General features: G+C 43.0%; 2 protein-coding genes across 6 annotated transcripts in view; both read left to right on the top strand.

Moving 5' to 3' along the window:
- The first annotated feature begins 1,171 nt into the window (after positions 1–1,171).
- On the top strand, positions 1,172–5,900 carry NOP10 (NOP10 ribonucleoprotein). Its single transcript, XM_007438842.4, has 2 exons — positions 1,172–1,348; positions 4,950–5,900. The coding sequence occupies exons 1-2, from the start codon at positions 1,295–1,297 to the stop codon at positions 5,088–5,090; spliced, it is 195 nt and encodes a 64-aa protein (XP_007438904.1). The 5' UTR covers positions 1,172–1,294; the 3' UTR covers positions 5,091–5,900.
- Positions 5,901–10,260: 4,360 nt separating this feature from the next.
- Positions 10,261–12,526, top strand: part of SLC12A6 (solute carrier family 12 member 6) — a 36,880-nt gene continuing 34,614 nt past the window's right edge. For 4 of the 5 annotated variants that reach the window (XM_088144217.1, XM_088144215.1, XM_088144219.1 and 1 more), the window contains exons 1-2: positions 10,261–10,512; positions 11,226–12,371. In XM_088144217.1, coding sequence (XP_088000343.1) covers positions 12,125–12,371 — 247 coding nt within the window. In that variant the 5' untranslated portion in view covers positions 10,261–10,512; positions 11,226–12,124. The remainder of the gene's footprint in view (positions 10,513–11,225; positions 12,372–12,526) is intronic. The other variant, XM_088144216.1, reaches the window with a different exon arrangement.

Raw genomic sequence — 12,526 nt, 5'->3', positions numbered from 1 at the left:
GGTCACACAACGGTACCGGGGTGCTGGTTTCTGGTGACACTTAAGAGAAGATTGACTACTATATTTTGTAGATGTGTTCCAATTTTATTCTGCAGGGTTGTATTCAGAGGAGAGATCTGGGCTGGAGAATGATCTACGTTTATTTCATTTGACTACTTGGAAATGTGACATTCTTCTTCCCTCTTTGGTCTAACAGTGGACCTTCACAAGTTAGATGCTGTCATCCAGACTTTATTTTCCACCCCAGCAATAGGTTTGGACAAAGCTAACTTCAGCAAAAAGTGGGAAGTGTTACAATACAGCTCTTATGTCTTCTCTCCTCTTCATCTGCTAACATTCATCATCTGTTAGGGTGGCATTTCTCAAACTTGGCAACTTTAAGATGTGTGGACTTCAACCCCCAGAATTCCCCAGCCAGAGGTGAAGTCCCTGTGCTAGAGTGATTGGTTCACACAGCACTTTAAGCCAGGATGGTTTAGTCAGCCAATCAATTTTCTGAGTTTCCGTAATTTAGTGAACCATGAAGAACCTCACTGGGTGGAGCTCACCCAAAATGCATAAAACACGAACAGCTGTTTAGCTATCTTGTGAGTTAGTATGAAGTGCAAACACAGACATGGCAGTTTGGTTTGGGTTTAGTGTGTGAGAGAACTCAGACACTGTAATTAATTCAACATACAAGGGTAAAACAAATTATGTTTTAGTACAATTGCAAATCAGAACCCGTGGGTCCATTTGGGCAGTTTTGTTTTGACATCTTCATCGTCCCCGTCCCCGCCCCCCGTGAAATCCGTAATCTCCAAATCTCAGAGAAATTATGCCTGCCGATATTTTTGCAGGACCAAGCGTTGCTTGCTACACAACCACTTCGCTTCTTTTATGCAGCAATTGTGTTTTCTTAGCAAGAGACCAAGTCGAGCGAAAAACGGAGTCGAAACCGCCAAAAACACATCGCCTCTAAAGGTGCCTTTTACCGCTCCTCAGGCAGAATGAGGAGGCTCGCGCAGAGCTGAAGGACTACCGTTCCCAGAATTCATTGAGGAAAGGGACTACAACTTCCAGGACGGCACTGCGAGCGAGACAGTAACGTGAATCGTGGCGTTTGAGACTAATAAAACTACAAGTCCCAGAATGCATTGTTTCTCGAGCGCTCCGTCATTGGAGGATGAAAGTGTAGGGTTATTCAGGAAGAGGTGGTGTACACGTGTGTTTGTGGGATAGGAGAAGAAGTGCGTTTTCTCAGTTTTATGATAACCTGTAACGTCAGCGGCATTACGCTTGCAGCTTGGTCACAATGTTTCTGCATTACTACATCAATGAAGAAGGAGAGAGAGTCTACACTCTCAAGGTAATGCTTTATTCCCATGGCCCTTCAGCGATCCGACTGAATTGTTGGCCTGGTTTTATTTTCCCAATGCAGCAGCACGCAGTCTTCTCCTCTATTTCTTTTAGTCATCGTTTGGGAGGCAAAGGGGGATGGGGAATGGGGGGGATGGTCTCTGTATGCCATTGGATTCATTTCCAGAGTTTAATGTGGGAATACTTTTTGTTTAATTTAAAACTAGGATAGTTATTTTTCGGGCCCTTACAGGTCTTTGGCGTGGGGAGAAAAAAATGGGAAATGTAGAAACTGGTTTGAAAAAAGTTAGAATGGGTTAGTTAGCTAGATCAGGGAATGGAGTATTCATTTCCTGTGTCTGTTATAACCTTCCACATTCCTAAAGATAAGAAAACGGGTAAAGAGAGATTGAAAGATATGCAATTCAGTGGCCAGAGAGGTATTATTTTGGAATATTAGGGTTTTGGTTGCACACTACTAATAATATTAATAAACATCCACACTGCTTGGATCCACACATATACCGATACATTACGACATCCTAGGTTCTTGGGAAGAACTCGAGGCAAATGAAGGCCAACACCAGCTAAAGAATTGGCAGCTGTGATTTGATGTTGTTGTGTGTAAATAATAATAATTGCAAAAGGCAGCTTTATTGGAACAGCTTACATCCTGCGACGATACCTTTAACACCATCAAACAGCAAAAACATCTGCCTATCCCAGGTCCTTGGGAAGGACTCAATAGGTGGATAAAAATGCCAAATCCAGTCTAAACATCTGGCTGACTGTGCGACCAACCATAATTTATTAAATTTATATGCTGCCCGACTCCCTACAACTCTGGGCGGTGTAACACTTATTTAAATATTTAAAACGACAATAGGAAAAACACACAAAAGCAGCACATGAAAAAAGAACAACTATGGCAAAGAAAGTAAACCCAGAGGGGAACAGAAAGGAAGAAAAGGGCATCAGTTATCCTCTCAGAAGGCCTGGGTGAAGAACCAGGTCTTTAAGGCTCTTCGAAATACCAGTAGGGTGGGAACCGTTCGAATTTCAGGGGGAACTTCATATAGTTGTAGGACGATGAGAATATCTCTTTATGCAATGTCACTGGCTAGCTTTGGGATTATTATTTACTATAATAATTATAGTAAATAATTTGCTATTATTATATTATTTATATGTATTATTATTACATTTTGATTTAGTCTCTGACCAAGAAGCTGAGTCTGGTATACAAGATTCTTCATTGCTCCAAAAGGCTTTGAAGTAGGGTTTTTGGAAAACATGTGGCCAATTTCATAACACACTAAGTCAGAACCAAAGAAAGCAGGTTATTGATCTATGTCAGTGAGCCCAGCCACTGTAGCTTGTAAACCATGGTTTTGGGTTTAATGTGATACATAAACTATGCAGTTATCTTCATGGTTGAGTGAGAATTAGAATTCAGATTTTCCCAAACCTCCTAATGTGATACTTCAATCAGTACATTAGGCTGGCGCTCAATGTTACCTGCAGTGCATTCGGAAAGTATTCAGACCCCCTTCACTTTTTTCAGTTTTGTTATGTTGCAGCCTGATACTACAATTGTTCAAATTCATTTTTTTTCTCATTAATCTACACTCGGTAACCCATAATGATAAAGTGAAAACAGAATTTTAGAAATGTCTGTAAATTTATTAAAAAGGAAAAACTGAACTATCACATTGGCATAAGTATTCAGACCCTTTACTCAGTACTTTGTTGAAGCAACTTTGGTAGCAATTACAGCCTCGAGTCTTTTTCGGTATGATGTGACAAGCTTTGCACACCTGGACTGGGGGATTTTCTGCCATTCTTCTTTGCAAATCCTCTCAAGCTCAATCAGATTAGATGGGGACCATCAGTGGACAGCCATTTTCAGGTCTGTCCAGAGATGTTCAGTAGGGTTCAAGTCAGGGCTCTGGTTGGGCCACTCTAGGACATTCGCAGTTGTCCCTAAGCCATTCCTGTGCTGTCTTGACTGTGTGCTTAGGATCATTGTCATGTTGGAAGTTGAACCTTCAGCCCAGTCTGAGGTCCCAAGCGCTGTGGAACAGGTTTTCTTTGAGGATATCTCTGTCCTTTGCTCCATGCAGCTTTCCCTCAACCCTGACCAGTCTCTGCTGTTGAAAAACACCCCCACACCATGACACTGCCACCACCATGCTTCACTGCTGGGATAGTATTGGGCAGGTGATGAGCAGTGCCTGGTTTCCTCCAGACATAACATTTAGAATTGAGGCCAAACAGTTCAATCTTGGTTTTGTCAGACCAGAGAATCTTGTTCCTCAGTCTGAGAGTCCTTCAGGTGCTTTTTTGCAAACTCCAAGTGGGCTTTCATGTGTTTTGCACTGAGGAGAGGCTTCTGTCTAGCCACTCTGCCATAAAGCCCAGATCGGTGGAGGGCGGCAGTGATGGTTGTCCTTCTGGAAATTTGTCCCATTTCCACACAGGATCTCTGGAGCTCAGTCAGAGTGACCATCGGGTTCTTGGTTACCTCTCTTACTATGGCTCTTCTCCCCCGATTGCTCAGTTTGGCCAGGTGACCAGGTCTTGGAAGAGTCCTGGTTGTGCCAAACTTCTTCCATTTTAGAATTATGGAGGCCACTGTGCTCTTGGGAACCTTCAGTGCAGCAGAATTTTTTTTGTAGCCTTCCCCAGATCTGTGCCTTGCAATAATCCTGTCTCTGAACTCTGCAGGCAGTTCCTTTGACCTCATGGCTCTTGCTCTGATACAGTATGCATTGTCAGCTGTGAGGCCTTCTATAGAGAGGCGTGTGCCTTTCCAAATCATGTCCAATCACTTTAATTTACCACAGGTGGACTCCAATCAAGGTGTAGAAGCAGCTCAGCAACCATCAAGAGGCACCTGAGCTAAATTTCAAGTGTTGTTGCAAAGAGTCTGAATACTTATACCAATGTAATAGTTCAGTTTTTCCTTTTTAAGAAATTTACAGACATTTCTAAAATTCTGTTTTCACTTTGTCATTATGGATTACTGAGTGTAGATTGATGAGGAAAAAAAATGAATTTGAACGATTGTAGTATCAGGCTGCAACATAACAAAATTGAACAAAGTGAAGGGGGTCTGAATATTTTCTGAATGCACTGTATTTTTGATAAGAAAACACACTTGGTTGATGTTAGAGGTATCAATCAAACATCAATGGAGAGATGCTGGGCTTTTTCCAGAGCTGGGGAGGGAGAGGGGTGAATGAAAATAAAGATTCCAGAGAGCTCCAGGAAGGCTTTTACATCTGTTAGCATTTTCCCATCTCAGATCTGCTGCTTTGGAGGTCAGTTGATTAATGGTTGAATATATTTCTCTAAATTAAAGAGAAGCAATGCGGCACAATCCCCATGTAGAGTACTGAACATCTCAGCATTGATTTTTCATGGGCTTTAATGCATTGCATATGTTCTGGATAGGTTTCCAGTGGGCTTTCAATACATTGTGCATCTACAGCTATTGCATCTAAGAGGTGGGGACCTGCATGACTTTAAGATGGAACAAGTTGATTTAAGGTCAGTATGATCTTCCTGAAATTCACAAATGATTCTGTCTTGTCTCCCCCACTTTGTAGAAGGTGGATCCATCTGGCCAGCCAACATGTTCAGCCCACCCTGCCCGCTTCTCTCCGGATGACAAATATTCTCGACACAGAATCACCATTAAGAAACGCTTTGGTGTCCTGATGACCCAGCAGCCTCGGCCTGTTGTTTAAATATGCTTTCATCCTGCTCCCAAGTTACAAAGGCAGCAAGATAAGCTTTGAAAGCAGCCTTGGAGAAGCCGATGCAAACAAAGAACACCCGTAGATCTGCTTTCTGCCTTCCATGTTATTGTGCCACTTTGCAGTAACTGATGTTTTCGAACTTGACTTTATTCCTTTTGTGTTCTGTGGAAGAAGAATGAGCTACATCCTGCAAGCAAGATAAAATTATTTTATTCACATTTTTCTGGTTATGCAATTTTGGAAATAAAATAAGGTTCTCCGTTGTTCTATTTCTGTAGCATGATAGGTCTGTGCGGTATTTCCCAAACAGGAAATCTAGCACTTCTCATGTGTACTAGTGATCTGTTTCAAAGTACTGGGAAAAAAAGATGTCTGGGTGATCATGGCATGTACCTTTGAAGGAGAACTACAGTGAAGACTTGCCTCCTTAAACTCAGTGATTCTGTTCAGGATTTGAACCTTCCATTCCCTCCTCTGGGCAGTTCTTTCTTTCCTACTTTCACTTTTTTCAATGATCACCCTAGTTTCTCTAGCTATTGAACATGCTTAGTTCTCAGTAGAGTTTTTTTTTTTTAATGGAATTGGATGTGTGGCTGGTAACACCTTTCTCTAGCTTCGTAGTGGCCTTTATGTTTATTAGTTTAATGAATAATAGGAATGAAAGCTTTTTGCTAAGGCAGGATTAGATCCAAAACAGTTTATCATTATTGAAATCAACTAGAACATTAATATATTAGACATGTATTATGTGTTTTTCACCATGTTTAATTACCAATAAATACATAGTCACAAAATGTACACATTAGGTATTCTCTGGCAATTCAGTCCAACCAAAGGCTTTCTGTCAGTGACTGGTCTTGAAGTAGTGACTTTTAATTTCCCACTGGAGATCATGTTGGTTTTGATACATTTTTCTCTGAAACATACACGATGGAAAATCATTATAACTAGTCCATGGCCAATTAGATTATCAGTTACTCTTTTCATCTTTCTCTACCCATTTTCCTTTTTAGGTCAAAATGATATTACTAGTTGTCACCATTCCACAATAGTTATATTTTACAAAGTCCTTTTATAAAGAAAAAAATATGACTAGTAATATAATTATACTTTTAAGGTAACTCTTTGAAGTTGCATTGCTCCTTACAGGTTCTGTTGTGCTAAGGATTATTTCATATATCCTGGCATGTTCTGGGTTGAAGTTTTGGCGGGGGATAGAAGATGGACAGTCTTTTGGCCCCAACAGTTTGAAATAGCCCTCCCAGACCTTGAAAAAGATAGGTGTCCTTTAATCTTAAGTTCCAAATCTCTTGTATTGCACATTGAAGCAAATTGCCCTTCTGAACTTTGGGAAGCAATGTGTGGCAAATTCAGCTTCTGTTAGTATTTCTTGGATAAGAAGGATATCCTATTTTTTTCTGCTTGGTAAGAGTATCAATATCAGTAACACTGCAAATAATGGCTTATATTTTGGGTGGGTGATTCTTTTATTTCTTAAGCAAACCAGCTAACTCTGGGCTACATGGCACAACAAGTGGATCAGTGCTGACTTGAAAATTGCACTCATCAACAGTTTCTCATCAAACTCTAGGGAAATACTGAGTGGGGTGCCATAAGGTTCAGTCCTCCTTCCTTGGCTTTATTGTTTTCAACATTTTTTGCAAATAAGTTAGGTGAGGAAATGGAGAAGCTTATCAACTATGCTGATGTTACAAAATTGGGTGGGATAGCTAATGGTCTGTAGAAAGAAAATTCAAAATGTTATTGTAAAGTTTTAAAAAATGTCCTGAAAATAGCAATGAAATTGAACAAATGCAAAGTCATCCATATGAAAAACAGACAACAAATGCATAATATAGGATGGGGCTTGGCAGTAACACTTAGGAAAAAGATTTTGGAATAGTTCATCAGAAACAATGTGAGTCAGTATAATGATGCAAAGAAGGCAAATCTTTTAGGCTCTTTGAAGGGAAGTATAATTTCCAAATCATAAGTAATAATTCCTCTTCATTCTGCAATGATTGGACCCCACCTTGAATTCAATTCTGAGTACCACATTTTAAGATTCAGAGGAATTGAAATAGGTTTGACAAAAGCTACAAGGATGATCCAGGGGATTAGGAACTAAATTTGATGAAGAACAAATTGATAACATTAAAGGGAAATATAATAGTGCTCTTCAACTCTCTAAAAAGCTGTTCCACAGAAGGAGGCTAAATTTTCTGTCATCCTCAATCAGAGTATAGAATAATAGAATTAGGGTAGAGGAAGGCAGATTCCAGCTGAAGGGTGAGTGGGTGAGGGGAAATCCAAACAGAATAGATTCGGATGGTAGATGGGAAGCAGACATAAAGTGCATTGCTCTTCCTTGGAATTGGAATTGGTATTCTTGCAAGTGAGCAGGAAAAGGCCTAAATTCTCCCTTCCAATTCCACAACTTGAAAACAAGCCTACCTATGCCAATAGCAACCATGTACTGTAGCCTTTCAAGCCGTTGAATGTAATTTTGCTGGCAGCTTGGGACCTCTCCAGGAGATTAAGGCAGGCCATGTTAAATGGCTGCTTAAGGATTTATTTCAGTGGGTTACAGATGAGATTATTATTATTTTGTGCCATAGCTGAGAACTCAGCAAAGAATCTTTGCCTCACCTGTTTCTTATCATTAGATTCCCACTCTTCTCACCCTTCATTGTCTGTGTGTCTTGGACATATTATCTACCTTTTGCAGCATAACTGTTGAGAATAATGTCATGTTCCAAAAGGAAGAGAGGACTCAATCAATCAATCAATCAATCAATCTTCTGTCCCACAGTTAGCAATGAGATGTAAGTGGCAGGCAGCAATGACTGCTGAGTAAGAAGCTGAATGCTTTGGGGAAAGGGTGATCAACCATACAACATGCAGATGGGCATTTACTACTGCTGGTTGACTGACATCACATGGATTCAGAAGGGTAATACTGAAGAGGCTTGTTTGTTACGAATTCTATTTTGTCCTTCTGTTGCTTCGCTTTCCACTTCCTACCTCAAACAGGGGATGTGGAGGGCTGATCTGAGCCAAAGGCCGGTATTTAAAATGTCTTTTGTTCACATCCTGCTGCTGAAACCGCAGCAGGAGTGGGGGAAGCCAGACAATAAACAGAAGGGCTGCTGCTGCTAGATCTTGAGATGCGAACAGCAGAGCAGAGGCTCACGTGAGTTAAGCAAGGCTGAATCAGCGTCCAACGTGACTTTCTTCCATGCTACTCAGCCTGATGCGGCTTTTTTGCTGGCCAGGGGTGTGTAAAAGTGAGGAATAATTTGTGTCCTCAAACAAGCATACTTGGGGTGATGTGCCAAAATTGGATGTTATGCAGAACCAATGCACGTGGCTGGCTGGCTTTGGGGTATGAGAGCCATCACGCAGGAAGTTTTCTATAGATATGGAAAAAAAAAAGCCATATCTCCTTATCTTTCCCCTAACATCTTTCAGCTGCTTAGGACTTGCAGAAGGAACAATGTGGTGCAACTGGTTAGCATGCAGGACTACTCTTAGGAAGACTCCATTTCAAGTCCTGAGGCTACACCTATTATCTCTCAGCATAACACAGGGGAAGAGCAGAACAGCAAACTGCCTTAAGCTTCATGGAGAAAACCACTCTCTAAATTTAATTATTTGAGCTGTCTGTTTATAATATAAGCTGGAGCATGATTCAAGCTGCCCTATGGTGGGCTCACACAGACACCCTACCCTGAATCCTCTCCAAATATATTCAGAATTGCTTTCCTTTTTGGTGTCAGTCTAAGAATAACAACTTGTCGTCAGCGCCAAAAGTATCCAATAATCTCTGGCAAAGAGCTAGAAAAAGCTGAGGGGAGACCTCTCTCCTCCTGCAATGTCGGGAAGCAGGTTCAGCTCTTATTTATCCATTTTATTTATTTTAATGACGTTAGATATTGCTTTCCTCTCCCAGAGGGGTTTCCGGGAGAAGAGGAAAGAAGGTAAAACAAAAGTGAATGGTGGCATTATTTGGCACAGACCAAAGGAAGGGCTTCCTTCCATAGGGTGAAAAATGACACGACTCTGCCTTCCAGTGTGATGGCCAACGATTCTGACAGCTTTAGAAAGGAACTAGACTAACATTAGGCCCTTCATGACTAATTTTGGGAGGTATATATTTGGAATATATGGGCCCTAAATAAACTCCAGTAACTAAGAAGCGAACACAGAAAAGGGCTATTAGTCTCCTAGTCTTGCTAGCAGGTTTTCCAGACAAACCTGGTCACCCACTATGGGACACATGCCCAGTAAGTCATGTTGGGGCCAAATCCAGCAAGACTCTCCTTATGGCCTCCTCTCTCTCTCTCTCTCTCTTGAAGGGCTGTGACATTGCAACATATCTGCTTGAAGGGCACCAGTGCCCTGGAGCTAAATACATCTTGGCATTGTGTTGCTCCAATGCTTGCCCTGAATTATACTGCAATATGTATATGTAATGAATTGATTCTTTGCACGCCATTATACAATATGCCTGCAGCCTTCAAAGCCATAGAGGATTATCTCCTTGAGTTGAGCTCCTAGTGACTTTATGGACATGCCCATGTAGGTAATAATGCAGAAACCATTTTCCACGACTGCCTTCTGGGAATTTTTCCCCCCAATTTCCAGCCTAGTCTCCAGTCCTGTGATTTCCTGGTACTCTCCATCTGACCCAGCTTAGCATCCCAGACAAGCCAAGGTGGGCTAATACTTTGCCTAGGATGTATTAGAAACCATACAATGAAGTTGCAAAACCTGTGCGTGGCTATTTTGGGGGGTGGTGGTTAAAAGCTCACCAAAAGAGGTTGCTTTCAGGTGCATTGCAGCCTCAGTCATGAGCTGCTTGTCACTTTTTTCCGAAGTTGTCTCTCTAGTCCCCCTCCTCTCGCTATAATTTTCTTCAAGGGGATTTAGTCCTGGAGGTAAGAAGTACTGTATGCCCCCTCATTCAAAGGAAACTACATCCCCCAGCAACCTTCGCGCATTCGTAGTCTCCCCTTCTTTCCCCCGCCCCCCGTTCTCCAACGCGCTCTGAGCACCCACTCCCACCTCCCTCGCCTTCGCGCGCTTCTCTAAAGGAAAAAGCCCAGCAACAGAACCCGCTATTTCCTTCTGCGCTTGCGCAGCAAAAAAAAAAAAAGCGGCGGGCGGAGGGACGGCGATGGAAACCGGAGAGGATGAGGACACTTAAGGGGAGTCCGCTCTCCCTCCTGCCCCTCCCCGAGCCAGCATCTGAGATAGCAGCAGTACCAGCGTGCGGGCGGGAGCTGCAATTGCTGCGCTGCGCGCGCCGGCCGGCCAGCCGCTCAAACGAGACAGCGAAGGTCTGAGAACGCGTGCGCGGGTGAGACCCTTTAGAACGTTGGGGGAGTCGCTCCGCCGCGCGTCGCAGGTAAACAAGGAACGGCCGCCAAACGGCCACTTTCCCGGGGGCTGCACATCAAGGACGTGAGGAGCTGGGGCCGTGGCGGGGGGGAGCGCAAGGGTGGCGCACGCGCAGTGTCGCCTTCCCACCTGTATCTCCTCGTTCGTTCCGCTTCTCGGAGAGTTCTTGCACGCTTTTCCCCGCCGCGGTTCACGCGGAGGCTGGGTGTGTGGGCGTGTGCCTTTCAGGCGTGGGGAAGACAGACCCAGCTTTGGACAGGGGCTTGTATGCTGCTGACCCTGCTCCCTTTGCATGGGGGACTGTGGTCTGCTGTGTCCTCAGCCTTAGGGTCCGCTGGGCGTTGCTCTGCCTTGCGTGATCATCTTGTTTGCAGAGGTCTGGGTGCAGTCGTGGTCGGCTTTCTCACGGCCACTTGCGTGGCCGTCTGCCAAAGCGCCTTGCACCCCCGCATCTTTTGCAGCAGGAACCAGCGTGCTCTTAACAGTATTGCTGGATCCCGTCACTCTGTGGGTTGGAGACATGGGAACGTGTGGACCTTGCGTGCACTTGCCTTTTGGTGAACGCTCCTACGGTAATAGTTTTGAAACGGACCTTTCTCCTCTTGGGATAACACACCACCAACTATAGGAACCTGGTGGTAGTGAGATTTATCACTACAGCTTTGTATAACATGCTTAGATTTATTTATTTATTTGTTTATTTCCACTCTGTTTTTCCAGAAACCTACAACTTGAGGAGGACTGATCATTCCCTTGCACTAGGCCCATCTAATGGTTATCTTCTTGTGCCAGGATCTTCAAAAACAACTGCGAGTTTGAAGAGCTCTTGATATTGCACCTTAAGTGATAACTTTTCTTTTTCTTTTTTAAGTCCTTGCACTGGATCCGACATTTCTCCTCTTTGGTTTGAAAAAAGACACCGCTGTCTCCCACTCTCGCTTGTCTTTTTCTGCACCAGAATCATAAGGGACATTTGCAAAGAATATATTCTTTCCTGGCATTCACAGTGGAAAACAAGTGGATTATGATCTTACACTCACCACGGATGTTCTAGCGTTTGGGTATACCTTGCAGATCTTTGCCTTTGGATTTTTTTTCCTGGTTGAGAAAAAAATTGCCTCTGTGCATTTTGCTGAGACAAAAGATATTTGCTTAACAGAAATGTTGTTCAGGTTCTGTGATGCTGCTTTTACAGACATACATTAATACTGGAATTTTTGCAGTGTGGCCCTTTGGCAGATAAAAATTGCAAACATTTTTCTTCTTTGACCTTTAGGCTACCCTTCAGAACAGAAAACTGTGGCATATTTGCCTGATACATGGGAATCTTCAGAATAATCATCTGTGAAATATTAACCTACAAAATCATGGAATATCACCTTCTTTCAATCTTTGGCTGTACTTCCAAAAATACACCCATTGTCTAAATATCATGCTGTGTGAGAGAGTTTGTGAATCCATGGTAGACATGAATTTTCCTCTTGAGAGAGTATTGGGTAACATTGTTGGCATCTCTGCTTTTCTGAATGATCTTCCTCTTACGACTTGAGGTGACTTTAAGTTAAACTGATAAAGGAAGTGGGATTTTTTTGGTTCTCTTTGCCATCTTTATTGCCAAGATGGCTTCTGTCCGGTTCATGGTTACCCCCACTAAAATTGATGATATCCCAGGCCTCTCTGATACTAGCCCAGACCTCAGCTCCCGCTCTAGCTCCTGCGTCCGCTTCAGTTCCAGAGAAAGTGTCCCTGAAACAAGCCGCAGTGAGGGTGGCAGTGATTTTTCCAGAGCAACCACTTCATTGGCCACTGAAGCAGCCGAGCCAGCTTCTGACAAGACAACCAATCCCCGCACAGATGTGGCTGAAGGTAGGTCACCTTTGGTGGGGGGGAGAAGGAACATTGAAAAGCTACTAGTAACTTTGCCAGTGGAGAATGGCAACTTCTGAGTGCCTTGGTGGTAGAAGAACATTGAGAGTTATGCTGAAAAATGGACAGGCCTTGGAAGCTTCTTGTTCAGAAGT

The sequence above is a fragment of the Python bivittatus genome, unplaced genomic scaffold (assembly GCF_059951505.1).
Source record: "Python bivittatus isolate LINGU-HERP-01145 unplaced genomic scaffold, Pbiv_v1 ctg000430_np1212, whole genome shotgun sequence".
Lineage (NCBI taxonomy): Eukaryota > Metazoa > Chordata > Lepidosauria > Squamata > Pythonidae > Python > Python bivittatus.
The sequence above is the reverse complement of the archived record's forward strand: the minus strand, read 5'-3'. Positions and strand labels throughout refer to the sequence as shown.